Below are 22,583 nucleotides of genomic sequence, written 5' to 3'. Positions count from 1 at the left end.
TTATTCAGTTTTAGCTCCCTCAAGATGAAGATGAATATCAGTATTCTTCATGTATCAGTAAAGCATGTAAACAACCCAGATATTTGATCAGTTCAAGTGAAATTCCTCAAACTTGACCCGTCTGGAGAAGTAATCATGGTTTTTTTTTTCCCCTGGTATTGGATCCACACATGTTGGTAGTTTTGAATAGCAGAGACCGATTTGGGAATTGTTTTTTACCACTGCCGAGTTGCATTTGCAAACTTTTCATCTTCCTGGATTGCAACCTTTCTAACACCGTGGAGACATGTAGTAGTATGATGGTAACTAAAAAGCAACTTGTCAATTGATTTTTTCTGTCTCAAATCACTGTAGGTCAAATAGACATGGTGATAAGTCTAATACAGCCATTCATTCAGTTTAATTCAAATTAAATTCAAATTAATTTAAAACTACAAGTAAATAAAATGCTGCACTTTTTTTAGCCTGTCTGTGTGGAAATAATGGTTACAGCAAAATAATGAATAAAAAATAACTCGATGTAAGTCCTCTTCTGTGAGCATTTCTGCTGCTCCATAAGAGTCTATATGATTGTTTAGTTCTTCTGAGAGGTAAACCTTACTCTGTTCACCTCTGGCCATAAACTCCACCCTTGTGCAAATATCATGTCATATGGACTGCCTATAGATTCCATACTTCCTGCTTTGTCATATGGTTCCAAAGTGCAGATGTACTAAAAATGATTGCATCATCAGCATTTGCATGCTAGACAATGTATGCTCTGGTAAGTTTCACATAGCCAGAGCTTTAACACGGACCAGTTGTTGATTAATGGTTGGAGGAACAAAATCCTTGTTTCGGTTTTTCCATCTTGGTGCCTGTGTCCTGAACAGGCCCTCTGTCTGCTCTGTTGTCAAAAGTTTCCATCTTGTGGTTTGATTTTCTCCATCTTTGCCCTTGCTTTCCTGCACCACAGCAAAAGTCAAACATCTGCACAGTGTCTCTGAACAGCCTTTGTCAATAAATTTGTCGCATAGGGAAATGAAGCTTTTTTTTAAACTTCTCTAAACTCTGAACCTGTTATTGACACTGTGCAGCCACTTATGCTAACAACAACTATCTGCAGATTCCTTGATATTTTTGTCTAGTCCTGTTCTGTCTTCCTCCCTTCAGCCCCAACTGGTTGCAGCAAGTGGTCACTTTGGTGTTCGGTCATGGGACTCATCTGGTTGTTGGGGTTTTCTCTGTTTTCTCTGTATTGTTGTCCAGTCTTTACCTTACCATATAAAATGCTTTGATGTAACTGTTTTTGTGATTTGGCGCTATGTAAATAAAACTGAACTGAAAATTTAAAAAAACAAACAAAAAACTTAGTGATTAGTGATAGTACTTAATTTTAGTGTGCAGTTGCTCTACTTTAACCTTTAACCTTAATTCTTACTACTTAATAGTGCCAAATTCTTTAGTGAATACCTTTTTTGGTGATTATTTAGAATTAATTAACTGAAAATAGTTAACTGTTATAGTTATTAGTATTTGAAAAAGCAACTAAACAGTAAAAGGGCTAAAGTCAGAATACTTGGTCATTTGAGGGCAGCAAAAACATATTCCGAATGCAACATCGACATATCAGTAAGAGTCCAGCCTTGTAGAGGAAACATCATGACACATCCACTTCACCATAAAACTCAACCATTTCTGTGGCCGTGGCTTTTATTTTGGCATGTCATGCAAGAGACTTTTGTAAGTTGCCAGTGGTAACAAAAAGTAAAGCACCCACCTCCCAAGCAGCGCATAAATGTTCCATGTGACATAGTTTTGGCAATGATGTCTGGATACTGGAGGAGACAGATTTCAAAAACTGAGACTGCTGCAGTAGTTGGAAAAGACCCTGTGCCAAAAACTTTGAAACCACTTTTTTCTCTTTTATCCTGACTACAGGGCAGTGTTGACATCATGCCAGCAATTACCAATGCATCAACCATAACAGCATCATAACAATCGTCATAAAGAGATGACTCTGTTTATTTGTTAGTTTGTAGCTGTTCTTTCTCTGTGGTGTTGAGTTTTCATGTTTCTATTGAGACATTTCGTGCTTTTTGGTATTTTACTCTTGTCTGCAGTTTAAAGCAATTTAACATGTTGTAATGGAATTACACCTGTTCTTTGCCTACGCCTGACAGACTATCTGTCTCTTTACCCATAAATGTTGGACTGTTTTCATTAACCACAGGTGGGTATCAAAATAAAGGGAAAACAGTGATGCTTTTGACCTGTTTTATTTAGGGATCTGGTCATCATGCTGTTGGGGGCAGTTTCCTGTCTATCCTGAAGGGATATGTGAACCAAAACTGCACTACAAATCAACCCAAAGTTGTTCTGAGTGATCATCTTTATTCTGTGGCCAAGGTAGTGCTCTCTTTCACGATATACAATGCCCCCTGTTCATATAGGAACAAAGACTCACTGAAAATCCAAATCATGTGAATGATGTGAAATCCAAATCACATGAATCATAAAACTGGATCTCAACCCAGTTGATTGCCTATGGGAGACTCTGAACCACTGTGTTTGGCAAAACTCTATACCAGTAAAATGATGGAAGAATAGTGTTCCATCTCTTCTCTACGGAGATGTGGAAAATCCAAGTCAAGACACACTGAAGCTGTTCTGGAGGCATATGGTACACTCAAGACCTGAACTCTTTCCACCATAAAGAAGTACCCTTAATGATCAGTTTTGGCACCTCTGTATATATAAATAAAGATTTTGTTTGATGATAATTAGAATAGTTTTTTCTAGGATAGCTGCATAGGTAGAGATCCCCCTCACTAACTTCTGATGTAAACTCAGTCATTTTGTTCTATAAGCTGGCCTGAAATATGGCAAAGAAAACACCCATTTCATAAAAGGGTTACTCCGAGTAGCCTTTCAAGGGGTGATTTTGATAACAAAGCAGGTGATTTTCTTTTAATGTGTCACTCTTCTCTAGTTATGTCTGTGCCTGACTATCCTTCTCTGCTGCAGAACTGGTAGACGGGTTATTTCCACTGCAGTGAAGAAGTCCTGGTGACCAGTTTTGTAAATTTGTATCTCATTTCCTTAAGCTTTTCATATATTTTTGCTTATCAAATGTCCAGAAATAGCAGTAAAATGCATCAAATTCAAAGGATGCACCATTTTGCAATTTCAGTTATCCAGTATTATAAAAATATCAAAAACACCAGCTGTACTTACTCCAAGTTCAAAACCTGACTTTAAAACTTAGAAATTAAAAGCAAGACAAAGATTGTTCCTGGAGGAAAAGTAAAATTTGCTGAAGTTTACTTGTGGCTTATTTTGTTGAGTGTGACATCCCGGGGGAATGCTGGGAGCAATAAGCACTTCAAACACTTTTCAGTTCAACCCAGGTCAGTAGGGCAGAAAAAAAGGGGGAAACGGGGCCTCCTTCGGTTAACCACCAATACATCAGCCTCCATGACTGCACAACACAGGCCATAATAGCCTTTAAAGGGATGACATCATGAGCACGGCAATGGAACAAACCACCTCACCATCCCACTGAGTGTGAGATGTCAGACGGGCTGCACGCTAAATCGTTTTTTCATGCACAAAAAGAGACAGAATGAGGGGTTTTTAAGGAGGGATGGGGGTGGCTGAAAAGGGAAAAATTCCAGAAAGTGTTGTAGAGACCTGGATTAGAGAGAAGAGAGGGGAAGTGTTTCTCTGCATGTGCGCCTCCTTAAAAATTCCGCGAGGGACTGAGGGAGAGATAACGTTTCATAAACAAGAGACAGAATATAAGGAAAACTGAAAGAATAAAAATAAAGAACACAAGGAAACCTGTTAAAAGCTCACCGATGTATCATGACTGTAGGTGGTTGCAGCCAGTGTGTACGCACACTTGTGAACAAAACTATTCAATCACACACAATCATTCAGGCTTTCTGGCATGTGTGTGTGTGCATGTACATACCAAGAGATGCAGTCATGACGGTGACACTCTCAGAAGTTGTCCTGCTGTTTGTAGGTTTCCTGTTTACCCCCAAACTTCCAGGATCTCCCCTTCCTGTTCCAAAACCTCTATCTCTTTCTACTACGCTCTGCCTCCCTGCGTGAATGAAAGCCTCCCTGTGACCAAGAATCTCCTCCTCTCTCTCTCTCTCCCTTTTTTCACTTCTGTATGCAACAAAGCAATCTGAACTCAACTCACTGGAGGTTTCTTGTGTGTGTATGTGTGTTCAGGGGCTGGATAGTTTCGCTGCCATGCCCAATTCCTTTCGTATCCCAGATGGAAAAATGAGCTCCCCTGTTTGTTCCTGGCGTGTTGTGACTCCGCACAACTTCTGGGTTTGTATGAAGGGAGGGACAGAAATAGAGAGGGAGGGAGAAAGAAGAGGTAGGGAATCCCCCCCGCCCTCCCAACCCCCCACTCCCTCCCTCTTACTGACCACTGAGCATTGTTCCTGCTGGGCTACTGTGAGCACTTTCCCCCAATCAGAGTGGATACCAGAGGGGTCAGAGGTCACTTGTGGCCTTTTATGGACCATAGAGAGAGAGGAGGAGGTGGTGGGGTTTGAAGACTTTCTATGAGCTCTCTGTCAGGGCATGTGTGTCCACTCCCACCATCTGCTCACTACAAATGCAAAGGAAAAGGCATGCAGACACACTGACAGTGTCTCCTGCCATGTGTCTAGTCTTAGCACCTCGTAAATTACACCATAAAGCTCCTGATGAATTGAATTGTGTTTATTTTTTTTTTTAAATGAAGCATGCACTGCATGCCTGGTTTTGACAGGAAATGAGATGGAATGGATTTTAGTTTTATCTTTATTGTTTGTTTTTTCTTTTTCCTTTTTTATTTGTAATTTGCATGCTAGTTTTACTGCTCAATTTTCTATACACTTGAAGTTGACTTGAATTGCTGACTTCAATTATTCATCTACACACGCCTTAAACACCATCAAAAAGAGTTATCGAGTGTTGTGTTAGCTCAGGCATGCCGCATAGTCACTCAAGCTCAGCCTGCAAGCCACTTTGAAACCCACCTCCCGCTGCTTTTTGGTGTTCCTGATTTCATCATTATTATATCTCTTATCAGTGATGCCTGCTCTGTTCTGTAATGGGATCTGGCTGTTGCTCTGCATGTGGAAGAATGTCGAGTTTTATGGCCAAATATAAATTACTTCAAATGAGAAAACAGTCTTCTTTTGACTATCAGACTCCAAGCTGAGATGCACTGGGACACCCCGAGTGTGACAAACTAAGCAAAGTACTTTAGTTGCTTTGTATATCCATCTTGTATATAAACATAACTTCGATGAGACACATGTGTAGTGAGTGAAATGATCACATTATTCATTATGCAAGCTATTTTGCATGACCCTGTGCATACTACAGCCTGTCAATTACTCTCAAAGCAAAGGCAACTTTCAGTCTTTTGTTGACATCTGGATCATAAAGAGTGTTTAAAAAAATGTAAAAACTGCTGACAAAAAAAACATACTGCATGTCTACACAATGACAGTTGAAATATTTAGCTAAAGGCCCTTTAGCTCACGCCTATTCACTAAGCACAACAAAAGCAACCGTTTGAAGAGGTGTGCTCCCCTCTGTGCTATACCCTTTGACTTTCTCCTGACCTTTCACCCCTGAGGTTCAGAAAGTCAAGTGTCTATCTGAGCAAACCATCTGACTCTGTTAAACCTCAGCTCGTAACTACATCTACATTCCTTGGCTAAAGCCTGCTTCCGCTGGCTGAGACCTTCTGTATATATATCAGTGTTTATTTTGATTCATCCAAAAGTACACACAGAAATTATCATTACATAACACTTGAATTTGAGCTTGCCATCATGAGGATATGAAAGTACACAAGTGCAGAGACCGCAGCAGAGTTCATCTTTGGGTTGATGATTGCCTGGTACTGTAATGTTGGCTTCCCAAAGGCTTAGATGTGGGAAAGTCTGCTGTCCATTTTAAAAATCACAGTGTTGTTACTCAACAGACTTGAAGCATATAGCATGTGTGGGGTATCTCTGTTTTGGTAAGCAATCTCTATAGGCACTGATATAGTAACATATAAGCAATGCATTGACTGGTTAAAACACTTTTTATAATGACATTCCATATGTTATATGCAATGTTTGAATAAGTACCACCTAACTCTCAAATCAACCCTAGTTCTATCAAGTCGTTTTACCCTACTATTATTTCAGGGTGGGTAAGGTCCCCAACTTTATAGTTTTGGTTCAGCCTTATGATGCAGCAGCTCTTCTCTTTTGGCTATTTAGCTTTTAAAAAGAAAACTTTTGTTGTTTTTTGCTTTATATTATACTTTTAGATTTGGCTTTTCTGCTATTAGAGTGCTAGTAAATGCATTAAGTGTAACTGGCAAATTCTGTGACTGCTTTACCTGTTTAACAGGTTTTTTGAAAGTTTTGTCTTTTTTTCCTTTTTTTAAACATTATAGTTTGATCATTTTTATGGTTAGGTAAGACTTTAAAATTCATATTCTGGTTTATTATCTTTCTCACTCTATATTGCCTATGTGTAGCTGCTTTTTATCTTTGTATACTTTTGCTCAAGTGCTCACTGCCTTCTAACTCCAGAGATATAGAATGAATAATAGCATCTCAATAAACTGTTGGCAAAGAAGCAAAAGACAATTCCCCCTAATTTCTATTTATTTAAATAAAAAGAACTTTCACATGTTAGTTTAATAAACTCAGTTTTCCTTTTATACTCAAAATAGAGTAGACTTTAAAAAAGTCTATCAAATTCACTGGAATACTAAAATGCACACTATAATTCTATGAGCCTCATAAAAATACCAGCACATATGACACATGAGGATCTGTTGTGAATACCTTGGTAGTCGTAACTGGAGCGTTAGTGTGTCTGACTCGGTGCACCGTTGTTTTTTAGCTGCCTGATGCTGTCCACAGCAGTAGCCTAAGGTCAGACTGTGATTACAGTAATGACTGTAAACATTAAAAAAATATTTCAAATGAGGTACGTCACTGTTTTGTCCAGACAAGGCAAACTGTTTCCCAGACTGCAGTTTAATTTTAATGTGGGTAACAGGAAACTGTTGTCTGACCCCCGAGCGAAAGATATTTGGTGTTGTTTGTTAATTCATCCATGCACTAAAGAAAAAAAGCCTTTTTTTTACATAACTGATGATTACTCTTTCAGCAGCTATTACTCCATCCTGCTGCCACTCTGCTCTGAAAAATGTGTTTACAATAAACAGGCAGACCCGCTGTTTGAAAGCTCAAACTAATCTGCCTGCAATACAATGCAAAATGCCACCATAAATATCACTTTAATCACTGTCTCTATAATGGGATATCACCATTGCAACCAGTGTTCCAAACCGCCTCTGGCATTGCCATCAGCACAGGAACTGTGCACCAGGAGCTTCACCCTAACCCTTCACAGCATAGTTTTGAATAGCAGAGCAACTCCTGTACATATAATGTGCGGTTGGCCCTGAGACAACATCACCATGTTGCCCTAGTATGATGAAATGCTCATTTTTACTGATTTCTGACAGCACAATAAATTCCTCCAGCAGCTATGTGGTACACATCTCCTCAAGCAGGATGTCCCAACAACAAAAGACCCTCCCCTCTCCCCCTGTCCCCTCCCAGAACAGGACATGAGTGGACATCCTGCCAGCAGTGGTCTCTTCCTCTGTTACCGAGAAACTATTATTAGCGGATATCCAGCATCAGCTATCCTGCATGACAAGATATCCAAATTCTTTTGGTTTAAATAATATAAAGACATAGATGAAAATAATGAAGACAAAGGTCTAGAAATCAGCCATATATCTACCTTGACCACACACAAATGACCAAAAACAAAAGCCGTGCCCACATATGCAGCCAATAGCAACAAAGCATAGGGTAGGTATGTGTATGAGTGTGTGTTTTTGGTATCCTATGCCAGAAGGACATTCCAGCCAACTCTTGAACCCTGTCCAACAGCAATCAGGAGCTCAAGTGTTTGGATTTAGTGCTTTTGTCAGTAACACACTCATCTATGTTTTTGGTCTCTCACACACTCCTAGCAAAATGTACCTTGTGTCAAGCTGTGTTGGTCAAAGTGCCTGCCTGTCCTGAGCTGGGAAAACTCTGAGAAATGTTTCACTGGAAAGAGAAAGAGAACACTGATAAGACTTCCTAATGCGAACACACCCACGAGCACAAGTGTTCATTCTGACATTATCTCTTACCATAAGGCGTTGGAGGAGACACTGGGAAGGCTGGAGTGGGAGGGACGATGTCAGGGCTAACTGTCCGTCCTTGATAGTCCACACTGTTGGATTTATAGAGATGTCCGTGCTTTTTAAAAAGAAAGAAGTAAGAAAGAGGTATGAAAAAGGGGAGAAAAAGGGGAGAAAAGTAAAAAGCCCATTTTTTCCCCCAAAGTCTTAAAAGGTGACAAGACACACAGACAAGCAGACACCAGTCTTGTGATCTGTGTGTGGCTGCAGCCCGTGTTTTGGTGTAAACACTTGGGCCATTCATTCCACCCAGCTGTAAGACTGAGTGCAAAACTAAAAGACTGATAGTAAAAATAAAAATAACAGCAAAGACAAAGAAACATCAACATTAAGATGTAGACATTGTTGCACAATCAGGATCTCTTTATCTCCTTCTCTGTAACAAAATTGAAAGTGCTACATCTAGTTTTCTTGATGTAATTGAGTAAGGCCCTGTCCACATGGGTATTTTGGCCGTTCCCTAGTGACGAATGAAACATGTACTTTTGGAAAGAGGGCATTCATGCGTTTCATGCGGTTTCATGCAGTTGCCAGCAGGTAGCATAACAACAGCAGTCACTGGAATAACCCCAGATGTGCTTGTAAAAGAATGGGACGAGTTTGACTACTGATTGGGCATACGCCTTGCATTCAGAAGGAGACACATTGACTACTTTTACTCAGGCATCCATTTTAAAATTTATAGCATGTTTCTAGGGTGATTACTTCAAAGAATGTAGCCTTTTGAAAGAGGATGATTGTTTGTTTGTTTTTACACCCTGTTTATGTTCAAACTTTAATAACTTTAAATTTCCCATGCAATGTTAGCTTTATAGCCAATTTGCTCATGCTTTTAGCTTACCCCTGCTTGACTTTCTGACCTACTGTATTAGATTTGCTGATTCTCTAGCACTGCTTATATTTTCTTTGTGTTGTTTCAAATTAGCCGATGATCATTTGCTGCTCTTTGCTTAGTTCCATTGGTGATATTTTAGCTTTGCATATTACATTCATAGTAATGTGGTATACGAATGTGATGTTACCTTTGTGTCACACTAGCTGATGCTATAGCTCAAATATTTTAGCTCCATTCTTGATAGTTTATCAGTTTTATTTAATGCTACATTTCTAATAACCCACTTACCATAGCTTACATCTCATTTCAGATTAAGCTCCTTAACTGAGGCTAGATCGTTGGCAGGTTTGCTGTGCTGTTATTTTATGTGTTATTTTATGTATTAAGGTTTAAATAAAATTGTTTTTACAGATATATCCCAGTATGTAGTATATATTTTACTAAAGTCAAACCTAAAAAGTGTGTTTACCTGAGAGGGCGAGGAGGGACTGTAGCCTGGCGAACTCCTTAGGCTCTGATGTCCACCCTCTCTCCATACTGGACTATGATGACCAGCGTAATCTGTAACATCAGTGACCTGCTTCTGTTGTATCCAACCTGATTGGAAAGCAAAGTGATAAAGAGGGTTGAGGTTGGGGAGGGCAGGGGTGTGTGAGGAAGAAAGGGAGAGAACAGACAGTCAGATTATGATCTGAAATGCAGTCAACCACACATTCAAATTCAGTCATGCCTTTTTCTTTTCCATTACATATGCATAAAGTTTTTTCTATTCTAATACAAACAACACTGAACAGTAGTTGCACTTTATTCTCACCGGTTGCAAATTAAGAAAGAAAAGCTGATGACGGTGATTCTTCTTTGACGTGTTGCCTCTGACAAAAAGCTTCTATTAATATACATGTATCAGGAAAGCAGGGAGACTATCATAAGGGCAGAGCTTATATGACTAAGCAAGACTTCACTGTGACCAGATGGTGGAACATCGGGGCGGCTTGTCTGGAAAACATCTGCTGAAACAATCAGTTGTTCTCTTTTCAGATATGAGTGGATAGCCCCCTGAGCTGGATCTTATCTAACATCAGAAATACTTCAATGATGTTTCTCAGGAAGTACAACATTTGTTGTATGGAACTATGAAGAGAGTGTAGTTGATAGCTAAAGATTCAAAAAGAACCAAAAGTCAACCTTTCGAATAGGAAGTATGAGATCCCTACAGTATTACTGTAACTTAAATCATCCTAAGAGCCTGCAACAGTTAGCTTAGTATTGACCTCGCTGAGTGCACACAGCTTAGAAAAACAACTAGATACGTCCTGAGCTGACTAACCAAATGTAGACTGTATGAAGCCTCTCACCATCGGCTTATTGCTTAGCACATTCCCCTTTCCTTATGGTTAACCTTGCAGTTCCAGAAATCAGATCACTTTAAGAAACAACAACATCCAACCTACGCACATCTGGATGGAGCAAAAAGGCAGCGCTGCTTGGTTCTTTCAATGAACAGCTTTAAAGTCTTACAAAGTATTAGTCTTGCAAAACCAGATCTAACGCCACAGCTTTGTTCACAATGGCAGTGCTTGCCTCCCCATGTGCAAAACTCATCAGCAACCCACGCCACCAACCAATCATTCACTAGGTTCTTCTGTCATGTGTTGTAATAGAGGATTGTATCCCTGTTTTTTGTTTTTTAAATAAAATATTGTAACTACAAATCAGTTACCCAAATTTGTTGACAGATATTTAAAGTCAAAGTGGTAGTGCCACAAACTGACATTCGTGGAGTGTCTACATTAAAGAACACAAAAAGTAAAAAAAAGTAAGAAACAATTCCCGAGTTGGAAAAACAAAGTGAATGGTGATAACTTTTGGTTGCAAAAGGACAAAGTCTAAGTCTCTGTCTTGACCTCTGTAAACACTTTTCCTGATGAGTTTGAGGGCTCAGACACTCATTTCGGGTCATTGTCCTAGTGAGTCAATTCCCATAGGTTCCCATATTAAAATGCAACATTTAGAAGCATTAAAATGCAACATCTACAGCTAAAGAAAGGAAAAAGAAGGATCATGGTTGTTTTCACTGAAACAGGCACTGTTAAAGTTAAATTCTACAATTTTTATCTTTATATTTATATGTTTACAGTTTACAGCACTGCCTGCAGCTTGCTAACAGTGCTTAGTAACACTAGTACACACTGAGTACACTCCTTCCTCTCACCACAGCATGATCACTTCTAGGTACGAAAAACAGCAGCAGAACACTGACATTGAGTCCAGAAATCAGTGTTTTATGCTGTGGAGATTACATCAGTAGATTACACACAGTTCTATATGTTTCAACCAAAGAAGAAAAATATTTTTATATGCAATTGTGGCCACAAAGTAAAGGCGGATTTTTTTAAAACTACACTCCGGCAAATATTTTGGGATTATTGTAAGATATAAAACAGTCTTACTCAACAGCAATCACCAAAACCACACCATAACACAGCAACCACAGACTGATGAGTCATAATACAGATATACTGTACATGAGATCACCCTCAGTTGTGGATTCATGTATAAACAGTGACAAGGAACACTGTGAGCTCAGCTTTCACTGTGAGCATTCATCATCTCAGAATCACATGAAAGCAAAGCTAAAGTGGACCAACTGAAACTAATCCAGTTACTGTCTGTCACACACCAGCGGGGCTGCCGAGGGAGCAGTGTTGAGTATCACTTCGTGCCCACCGTGTTTGTGAGAGGGCTATTCTCTTCTGAAGATGATGAGAGGGAGAAGGACAGCAAAGTGTTGTGTCGCAACTTCAAAAGCATTCCTGATTGCTCACAAGTTCCTACCTCGAAACATTTCCACAGTAATTAAGCAAGTGAAGTGTTAGTTACTGTTCAAAATATGCTCTTGAGAAAGATCAACCTCCAGCCTACTGATATACTTTATCAGCTACAAACACACGTTTTAAGTAGAGCTGATATGAACGCTTTAGGAGCTGTCAACCTTGCAAGCTCTCAAGTGTTGGGGTGGTCTTACATGAGACACTGGTGGATGATAACATCACTTGTACACTTAAAACCCACTCACCACAGAAAGAAAATGACTACCAACTCAGTGTTTAGCCAGTGATTGCATTGAATTATTTCCCATTCAGTGACTGATTGCAAGTAATTGCGGCAACCATCTGCTCACCTAGCGGTCGAGGGTGTTGCACGTTCAACCTCTGTGCAACCACTTTCAATTGCGTTACACAAAGATTTTAGAGTTAAGCATGCCAGATATAAACAACCCAATCAAAACTTACGCACCCATCAAGTAGTCTGCTGAGTTAACCTGTGGGGATAGGGCCACATCAAAGTCTGTAACTATTTAACAACAAGTAAATCAGTAAACCTTAGTCCTAAATCTGCAATAAGACTAAACTGTCTGCTAACAAATGTATAATATCTTAACTTTATCCAAGAGCATCTGATTTCCCGACTGAATTTTGATAAAATTAAATTATGAAAAAGGATTGTTTCGATTCCTTTCACTGGCAAGAGGTCCAGTATGTCTGTTACCACACATACCTTATTTATGTAACCTTTTATTTCTGCCTCTGTATATTTCCATTCAAAATAAGACAGACTGGAGGGCAAACACATCATTGCATAGCAAGCAGTGAGGGCCTGATTTTACACTGCTTACATAGTAAGAGTATGTAAGGCTGTTTACTCAAATGCTTCCTCCTTCTCAGGAAATACACTTACAAACACACCTTCTGTAAGAAATGCAGCTGTAGCTCACAACCAAAGAGTGCATCGGCCCTGCAGGCAGGGTTATAAAAGCTTCCATGTGTTCAGACTGAACTGAGCTTAACGATATATAAAATACAAGTTTCATCTGTCCACAAGTAATTGGCACAGGTGTGTTTTTTTCCTACAGTGGTATGAATGTGTACCGTATTTGCTACATCTGGCTTTTTTAAAATTGTTTTTGTCCATCATTCTGATGTCCATCATTTGTCCTCTAATTGCCAAGAATCTGGAGAACAATTTTATAAAATCACCTATTCTAATCAGGTTAGATGTTAAGGTTAAAGTCAACGCTGATGCTAATCAATATTTAGTATTCGCCACACTTCCATGTGTACAATAAGTGGAATTTCCATTTATTTGCTTACAGAATGTATTAAACTTAATCTTAAGGGGAACATAGTTACAACTGTGTGGTGGTCTTTCACTCCAACACACAAATTTCAACCTCTAAAAATTTGATTGATGTAATACGTGTAATAGCTGATGTGCCATGCATTGTGTTTGCTTTTACCTGACTGATGAGTTCTTCCCTTGTGGCTGAGGCCATTGCTGTGTAGGGAAGCAGAGCGAGTTAAAGGGGAACAGCAGGTAGGAACAGGAACAAAGGTGGGATCCAAATCCAGAATCAGCTGATTGAGCTGCTCTATGGACTCATCAATGTCTGTGGATAAGGACGCTAGTTCCTCTTCTTGACAAGATGACATTTGTGTGGTATTAGCAGAGTGTATGTTCTGTGTTCTATCTGTGATATGTGCATCATTCTCATGGACCAGCCCTCTCTGCACTGCTTCCCTGCTGCTGAGTCCTCGAGGTGGAGTGTCTGGAGCAGCCAGAGATGAAGCCAGAGGTGGTGGCCTCCCTTTCTTCATCCTGCTCGACTTCCCATCCCCATCAACTGTAATGAAGTTCTCACTGACAGCAGCCTTTTGTTGCTGCTGTACCCAGGAGTGCATCAAGTACTCACTTTGGGCTAGATTCTGAGTTTTGGGCAGATTTTCGGACGAGAGGGAGCAAATACTACTTGAGCTCGGAATGTCTAGAGTAGGAACTGCACCACTGTCTGCTTCATCCTCATCATCCAATATGTCAGTCTCCCTCTCGCTGGACGAAGCCTCTCCATTGATTGTGTGTCCCAATCCAGACTCATCTCTAGCTATCTCCTCCTTTCTTCCACTAATTGAAGCCAGCTCAGTCATGACTTCCTGAAGAGGCTGAGGAAGCTCAAAGTCCACCTCAGAGACCAGCTTCCCTGCTTGGGTGCACTTGTCCTGGTTGGCTTCTCTCTTCAGTCTGGCTCCAGTCAGCCCCTGTGAGGCAACAGACAAGCCTGAATCACTGCTGGCAGACGGAGCTCGGTCACTGCAACTACGACTGTGGGTAGTTAAAGGGAATGAAGCTCCTTCCTCACTGCTCGTCTTCCTCTCTCTGCCACTCAAAACAATGTTTCCAGGGTCCAGGGCATGGGGGGGAGCTGTGGGTACATAAAACAGAATTATGCCATCAATTTTTTTTTTTTATTTTTTTTTATTGTTTATTTTATTTTCACTTGCTGAATACGGGACAGACTTGACTGGAGGAGAGAACGTGGAGAAAGAAAGAGGGAAAGAAAAAAAACCTGAGAAGAGGGACGGGGAAAAAGGGCAAAAAACAAAAACCAACAGAATAAGCAGACAAAAAATACATATATCGATCACCTGGATCACCTGTTGAGAAAGAAAGAAGAAAGCAAGCAGAAGAAAACGAGAGTAATAAACAAGATCACAATGATATATGGGAATATGACAGTAAATACTAAATATTAAACATTATTGTGCAGCACGTGAGATCGACAGCGCACAGTGTGCTTTGAGGTAGGAGCCAAAAAGGGTGTAGTTTGTGTGTGTGATCACCCGTGTGTACACCTGTGAGCATGAACGCGCTTGTTTTTAAAAGGTTCCTTCATGTAATGATCTGCTAGAGGGTGTGGGGGGCCACTGCCCCGACCTCCAGGGCATGAAGCAGGTATGGAGGAGATCAAGACTCCAGACATCCAGAGGCCCCCAGAACACAAGAGACCAAGGAAGACCAACAGAGGGCAGCCGCGCTATCCCAGAAAGAGCTGAGGAGAGTCCCAGATGAGGGGTCACTCAGCAGCCGCGAGCAGAAGCCAGGGGGTTGCAGTGACGTGCCCGTGAGCTCCGCCGGCAGCCAGCTGTGCCTGAGTGGCGAGCCCCGGGCCGTGAGGCCGAGGGCACCCCATCCCGGCGTGGCCCGAGCGAGCCCCAGGCTCCAGGCCCCAATAAGCAGCCGCCAAGGAGTGAGCCGGTGGGTACCTGGGCGCCCACCCCGGAGACAGAGAACCACCAACGCACCGATGTCTGAGGGCGTCCGCCACTGGCAGGGGGAGTGGTGGGGAGATGGGCCTCAAACCTTGGAGGGCCTGAGATGTCCCCAGAGAGGTGGCGTCTGATACCCAACCTGACATATAGACACAGACAAACAGGCACACACAGATACAAACATCTATTCCCACCCTCATGCTCTCATATACAATTGCTCAACACTCACCCAACATGGAGACAGACATAGAGAGACGCTGTACACACAATCACACTCCCCAAGCGTACTCTAAGCCCCGAGTCTAGGTACCCTTGCCCCTGGAGGGGGAAACTGCACCCAGACTCAGGTGGTGTAACCCTTTTCCCTGCGGTGGGGAGAAGCAGACCGCCCCGACTCCGCAGCAGCAGGGAGGCCCCATACACCAGACCCCAGTCGGACGGCCAACTCCTCCTCCTAGCCCCCCTGCTCCAGCAGGCCGCAGAGAACGGGGGTGTAGGAAGACTCCAAACCTCCCTCCACCCGCTCATATGTACTGTTGATGTATGTGTGTTCTAAGGTGCATTTAAAACCCAGGAGGGCATGGAGCCACCTGCCAGAGCAGCAGGTAAGCGTATAGCCCCTCCTGCTAGCCCTCAATGTCTACATGTATTTAAAATTGAGAGGTGGGCAACGACGCCAGGGGTGCCATCAATTTTTTAAGTAAAATAAAATAGAAAGTAGTTTAGTCAGAGATAATATGGCATTCATATTTCTGATTTTTTTATGCCACTGGAGTTCTTAACGTTTAACTGCCATTACAGGAGAGTACAACAGACAACTGGCTAATTACCTCTTTTGAAGCAGATTTTTTTTCTTAAAAAAAAACAAATTGCTAAACTGTATTACGTCAGCAGCACACAGATGAGATGTTTCAGTGTAAAATGGTCAAAGCTGCAATCGGAAAACTGTATTTAAAGCTGAAAACAGCACTTTGTAATTGAACATATTCCTGCTACCTGGGATTCTGTGCCTGCACAACTACTGTACATGATTCATTACGCCAGACACACTCCATGGAGATAACACAGAGCCCCTTTGTGTTTGCTGGTAGATGTGTCACACAAAGGACGTGTCTTTCATAGACGTCTACCTTGGGTCAGATACAACCGATAGCATGGTCACGCACACAGCTTTTCTATCCTTTAACTGGGTGTAGCAACAAGATAATGTATTTGTCTTGCTGCAATTTCTAAATAAACTAGTTGGAACTAGTTTATTTAGATATAGCTTTAGAAATGGGACAAATTGCTCATTTTTGTCATATACGGTGCTTAACAAATTCATTAGACCACCTGTCATAAAAACAACAAAAAACAAATATGTTAGAAATCTGTTGAAAACCTGTGTAAAACTAATAATGACCGAATTCATGTTTTTATACTTTGCTGAGAAGTCACAAATTAGGTAAGTAAGGTTCATTCAGGTAGCGCTTTTCACAACAAAAGAGTGCTTTGCGATACAGAATGAGTGTAATTCAGTGTAACAATCATTACTGATAGTTTTATTTTAGCATTAAAAATATTATTTTGATTTAAGAGCTTATCCATGCTGGTGGATTAACCACTGAAACATATAATATAGCATCATATTATTTTTTCAATACTTTAAACATACTTTTATGTATAAAGTATTTATGGTTAGAACATAAAAGCAGTCCAATACATTTGTTAAACACTGTATATCATATGACAGTAAGCTCGGTGTTTGACATTGTTATAGACCAAATGAAAATATCTGCAAATTGTATCCGTGAAACACAGAAAACTAAACAGTACTGTATGACTAAAAGAGCAACTTATTTTCCAAAACAGGTTGCTGCACTTCGACAGGACTGCCCTGTATAGTAAATACAACAATACGTACAGTGCATACCAGAGCTGTATGAGGATAGCCTCTTAAGTCCAGAGAGGCAATAAAACTCAAATACCAGACATGCATGGTAAACCCTCACAGCTGGTCTAATAGCTCTCTCACAGAGAGATGCACAAAGTTCCCAAACATGCTGCATAACTCCACAGTTTACAGAACTTCATCACTTTAATAGAAGTAAATAAATAAATAAATGAAGTCGAGCTTACTTTTTCGACTGCTAGGAGTAAACTTTCACTGGCCCCACTGCAGACTAGAAACAGGATGGAAATGCTTTGCTCAAGTCTAACCTCCGGAGTCACAGAAAGAGGAAAAGAGGAACAGATGACAAGCAGAATGGAAAGAGACACATGGACGAGGGTAGAATGAAAAGGATGGAAGTGAAAGCAAAGTGAAAAAAGATTTAGGCTAGCTTCTCTTCTTCTTCCAGTGTTTGTCGTCCTCACTGTCTCTCAGGCTGCCACACGAAGACAAGCAAAGAACATTCTTTCTCTTAAGGTGCTAAGAGCTCTCCAGTGTCCCCCCTCCTACTCTCTCTTTCCCCTCTCTCATGTCACTCTTGCACTCAGTCCCTGCACTATGAATCCCCGCCTTTGCCGTCAACACGTAATTCGCTCTGCTTAGCCTCCTTTTTTTTGCCCTCCCCCCTGCATCCTGTCCAGGCTGCGACAGGTAGGCAGAGAGAGAGTGCACTCATGCATTTTTATGTCCAAAGGGGAAACTGGAGAGAAAGGAAAATGAAGGGTGGATCATTCACTAGACACACACACACACACACACAAACACACACACACAGGTGGAAAAGTGTGTACAACACACATATTGCACTTTCAAGGGGAAAAAAAAACACACACCAAAAAAACAATAACAAAAAGCAAACAAAGCATAAGGACCTTGAGCTCTCCAAATATGGAGAGGGGAATGTAAACATGGAGGCGGGCTTTGGAGAGATTGTCTGGAAAAGGGGGATGGGGACAATTTGGACAAATTGCAACCTGCAACTTGAACTTGAAGGTAGAAAGAGTGAGATAGGAGATTAGATAAAGGGGACAAGAGGAAGGGAGAGAGTACAAGAAGGTGAGGAGATGAAGTGGGGAGGAGTATGTGGGAGGGCAAAGCAGAACCACCTGCGATTGAGAACAATGTTCTTGCAAGTGTCTGTGCTGCTAACCGGCATTGCACCTTCATTACGCTTATGTGCAACGTGTAATGGCTATTTGTTTGCATTCATGTGAGCGTGTGTGTTTACATGCTGCTTGTAAAAGCTCTATCTAAATTACATGGCTGACCATGGGCAGGTTTAGCAATGGCATAAAACAGCTGGAACCAAAACCTTAACCTTCCACTTACAAGTGATTGTTTCAGCTGTCTCGATTTTGAGGTCTTGTTTTGTATTGTTTATTTCCTGTGTGTGAACATTTATTCCACCTAAAGGTAACTTCATATAAAAAAAATTTAAAAACCCACAACCGCCTCCAAAACACACAGCTCTGGTCTGGCTGCGCTCTCAAAGATTGGTATTACACCCATTCCCAGGAATGTCAAAGAGGCCTTTGTGACCACAACAGTTGTAAGCTGTCACACTGATGACCAGGCAATTACCCACAAGACTGGTTACAGCAAAGGCCAAACAGACAATCTCGGGGATCTAAGGGTATTAACTACTACATAACAGCCAAAGGTACTGTAATGGAAAGGTTACCAAAAAAGCTACAAAACACACAGATACACAAATATTTGACATATCATCACCTTATAAAAAATTCTGGGATTGGACCTTAAAAGCAAAAGATATGCTTGATGCAAAATTGGCGGGCATGGTCTCTTCCATCTCCAGATTGCTTGGAAGAACTATGTTCCTTGGACCACTTTATTGCATTTTCAGCACAACCTTCAGACAGCAAACATCACCTTCTCTTTCAAATTGACATAAATATTATTTAAAGAGTATCTCTGGAATATTCCAGTAGTTTTCAGCAAGTGTCAACAAAAGACCTTTCTAGTCCAAAGGCAGCACAACAGGTTTGGAGTGGGGACAGCAACATTCTTCTCCTTATTTTTCATATCAACAAAGCAGGGCACCATACATTGGTCCCTTGGGGAAAAGGCTCTCGGCAGCAATATGGCATACAGGGGGAAACAACTAGGTGAGAGCACATTGAAGGGACTGAGTGGAGATTTGCTGCCCCACTCCCTTGGACTCCCTACAGTTTCAAAAGATAAACCTCACGGGTCTCAATTCTGTAGAAGATTCAGCTCACATGGTAGAGGCGCAAATAGCCATAAAAGGATTACAAGGACACAATTTAAGAGTATGGGCTATGTTAAAAACTGGAGATGGAAAAGAAGCTAATATTGAAGGGGAGTTCATCAAAGTCAGAGAAGTTTTCTTTTAAAAAAGTAACAACACAAAGTTACACCATTCCATTTGGATAACAAGGTCACAGTCCCCGCCCAGTGAAATCTAACATTGGACATTACTTAAAAAAAAAACATTAAATGAAAGTGATCAATTTCGCTTAATCTCAAACAGGATATTTTTATAAAGCTCCTCAGATACCTGCATGCTGCTTTAAATTACTGTTAGTAGCTGTAATTGTGGCTGCAGTTGGCTGCTGTCGAGGGAAGCTGGCTTAACTCTGCTTGACTATGGAGGCACTGCAATCACTTTTTAAAAACTCAAAATTAGCTCTGATTTCTTCTCTACATCTACAGTTCTTGAGCCTTATGCTTTAGCTAACCCAGTGCTTCTATTTGCTTTTCTATGCTCAGTATAATAATGCAGAAATCACATGAAATGGCATGGAGAAAGCTTAAAAGAGTTGGAATAGCACATGCTATAACTTAAAAGTCTGGGTTTGTGATGGTGAATGAAATAATAATCTCCAGTCAATAAAACAAAAAAATTAAACTGCAGTGACACATCAACTGTGTCCTTCCCTACTATTAGGCTACTTGAACATGACTATGATGCTTGCTCTAGTAAAGGGTTATTTCACCAATTGTAAGCTTTATTTTACATTTGTTTTTCAACGCAAAATATTCTTTACAGTCTTTGTTATTGCTATTGGTGTGGCTGCATTTAGGAGGTAGAGCAGGTTATCTACTAATCAGAAGGTTGGTGGTTTGATCATTGGCTGCTCCAGTCTACCTGCCGAAGTGTCCCAAAGCAAAATACTGAACCCCTAAGCACTCTCTGCTGCTGTGGAGTGTGAATGCTCTACTTGGGTGTAGAAACAAGGGCTTGTAAAAAGGTGTGTGAATGGGTGAATAACATAAATCACAAATTCCCACTTTGGACAAAGTTAACCCAGATATTTTTTATGCTTTAGACTGGTCTGCTTTATTTCACCAAAAGCCTTTGTGTGAACATGAGCACAATATAGAGGGATAATGTAATCCTAGATTTTGTAACATTGGACAGGGTGGCTGTAAAGCAGGTAGTAAAGCTATCTGTGTGCCCATATGGAAACTGCATCTTTACTGGTTCACTACCTGCTTAGATATGTGTAACCTTTTTTTAAAAGTATTTATTTTTACTTTTATTTTGCGACCGTTTCTCTATCACAGACATAGCTTTATTGTTTTTTCTTGTTTTATTTATATATACTATGTTAAAGCAGTGAAGACAAGTTAATCTATCTCCCAAAAATTCAGATAAAATGTTATCCTGTTCAACCCTGGCTAATAATAAATTCAGAGGAAGTACAGAAATTCCAAAAAACAGGAAAAGAAACTGAAAGAAGGAGAAGAATGTGGGGGATTTCTGATTAGGAAATATTAAAATACACCTCACCTGTTTCTAGACAAGATGTGTCCTGATAAGAGTCTCGTCTAACCAAAGGGTCCAAGGTGTCATAGTCCACTGTCACAGACCGTCCATTGTGCCACAGCTCTCTGCCTGCACATGACAAACAGCGCTGGTCAGGAGTCAGTGAAATAACAACAAGACACACAAACTCAAACACTGGTGTTAGGGCAAATCCCCAACAGCCGATCCTGCAGCAAATCTGATTCAAATATTGCTGTGAGCCTTTTTTGGGGTTTGACTCTGATTTCTATCAGCTCATTAAGATCTGTGTGTGTCTGGATGTGTGTGTTTGTGAGTCCGGCTGTATGTATTTCCTGTGTGCACAGTATCTACAATCTGAATTCCTGTCAGATGTGTGTGTGTGTGTGTGTGTGTGTGTGTGTGTGTGTGTGTGTGTGTGTGTGTGTGTGTGTGTGTGTGTGTGTGATAACTCTGTGTATTGCTTCCTGTTGAGAGGAAAGGAGTGTGACTACAGTTGATGATGGCCAGTTTGGCCGGTGTGGTGTCCAACACTGCCCCCACCTGGCTGACCGAACATTTCATTCACAGGCAATGTGTCAGAGTGTGTTATTCTTCAGTTTGATTCCTGTCTTGTCTGCTTGAATTAAAAACACACTGAAGCCTGGTGCAGCCTTTTTAATCCAAATAATATGAATATAGTCTTGTTGCATCTATTAGAGAGGCAACATGTTTGCATTTTTCAAGGGTTTTCACCAAACAGGAAAATAAAAGTCAGAATATCTGAGGGGTATCGGAGAGAAACAAAAACAGTTCATACTCACATTCACTCCTATGGCCAATTTAGAATAATCAACTGACCTAACCGCCCTAAATAAAAGTCAGTATAAGATATTGTATAAAATCTTTACTCTTCAACACAGTCTGAACTGTCTTAGGCAAGCTTTGGTATAATTTTGTTAAGTAGTCTCTGGAGTAGTTCTCCGGGCATCTTGAAGGGCATTACTAAGCTCTTCTTTGGATCTTTGCTTCACTTTCAAGTGATAATGTTGAGGTCCAGGCTCTGGGGAGGCCAATCTATGATCGACAGTGTTGCATTGGGTGATTTTCTATCCAGGTATGCTTTTACTGCACTGGCAGTGTCTTTGGGGTCACTGTCATGAACCTGAATTGCAAATTTGGATTCATTACTCAAAAGGACCTGTTGCCACTTGTTTTCACTTAAAATTAATAGAAAAGTGGCCAAAATCCAAAGAAAACCTGGAGAGCCATAACTGAAAACCATTTTTAACAAAGTCCAAATGTTGCCATTAGGTTGTTGACTGACCAGTCTGTAAGCCAAGCTAACTGAAGTTAAGATATATTTAACATATTTCAGTGCTTAAAGATGGGTGTGATAAGTGACATTTTGGGGCATATCATTGCTGCCATGATTGCCATAGGAACATCCAAAAAAAGACCCAGCATAGTTTTGATTTTGAGTTTTGAGCCATTAGCATGAGCTAAGCTAGCTATCCTTTACTAACCGTACAGCACAGCACAGAGCTCATTTTCTTCTTCATTTCCTCTTGGAACATATTTATAACGTGATTTGACTAGCTAACTGCAGCTCTGGAGCAAAGGACTAAACATGGTTTGTTTGGCTGGCAGCGCTGATGCTTGAAAAACTGAAAATGAAAACTCTAAAAGGTTAT

General features: G+C 40.8%; 1 protein-coding gene across 2 annotated transcripts in view; it reads right to left on the bottom strand.

Moving 5' to 3' along the window:
* The window catches only part of si:ch211-191a24.3 (tensin-3), a 53,592-nt gene that overhangs the window by 17,424 nt on the left and 13,585 nt on the right, over window positions 1-22,583 (bottom strand). For both annotated transcript variants that reach the window (XM_031732423.2, XM_039600986.1), the window contains 5 exons: window positions 20,917-21,021; window positions 13,405-14,364; window positions 9,577-9,704; window positions 8,222-8,330; window positions 8,067-8,135 (listed from right to left, as the gene is read on the bottom strand). In XM_031732423.2, the coding sequence (XP_031588283.1) occupies window positions 8,067-8,135; window positions 8,222-8,330; window positions 9,577-9,704; window positions 13,405-14,364; window positions 20,917-21,021 (1,371 nt within the window). The remainder of the gene's footprint in view (window positions 1-8,066; window positions 8,136-8,221; window positions 8,331-9,576; window positions 9,705-13,404; window positions 14,365-20,916; window positions 21,022-22,583) is intronic.

The sequence above is a fragment of the Oreochromis aureus genome, linkage group 17, assembly GCF_013358895.1.
Source record: "Oreochromis aureus strain Israel breed Guangdong linkage group 17, ZZ_aureus, whole genome shotgun sequence".
NCBI lineage: Eukaryota > Metazoa > Chordata > Actinopteri > Cichliformes > Cichlidae > Oreochromis > Oreochromis aureus.
The sequence above is the reverse complement of the archived record's forward strand: the minus strand, read 5'-3'. Positions and strand labels throughout refer to the sequence as shown.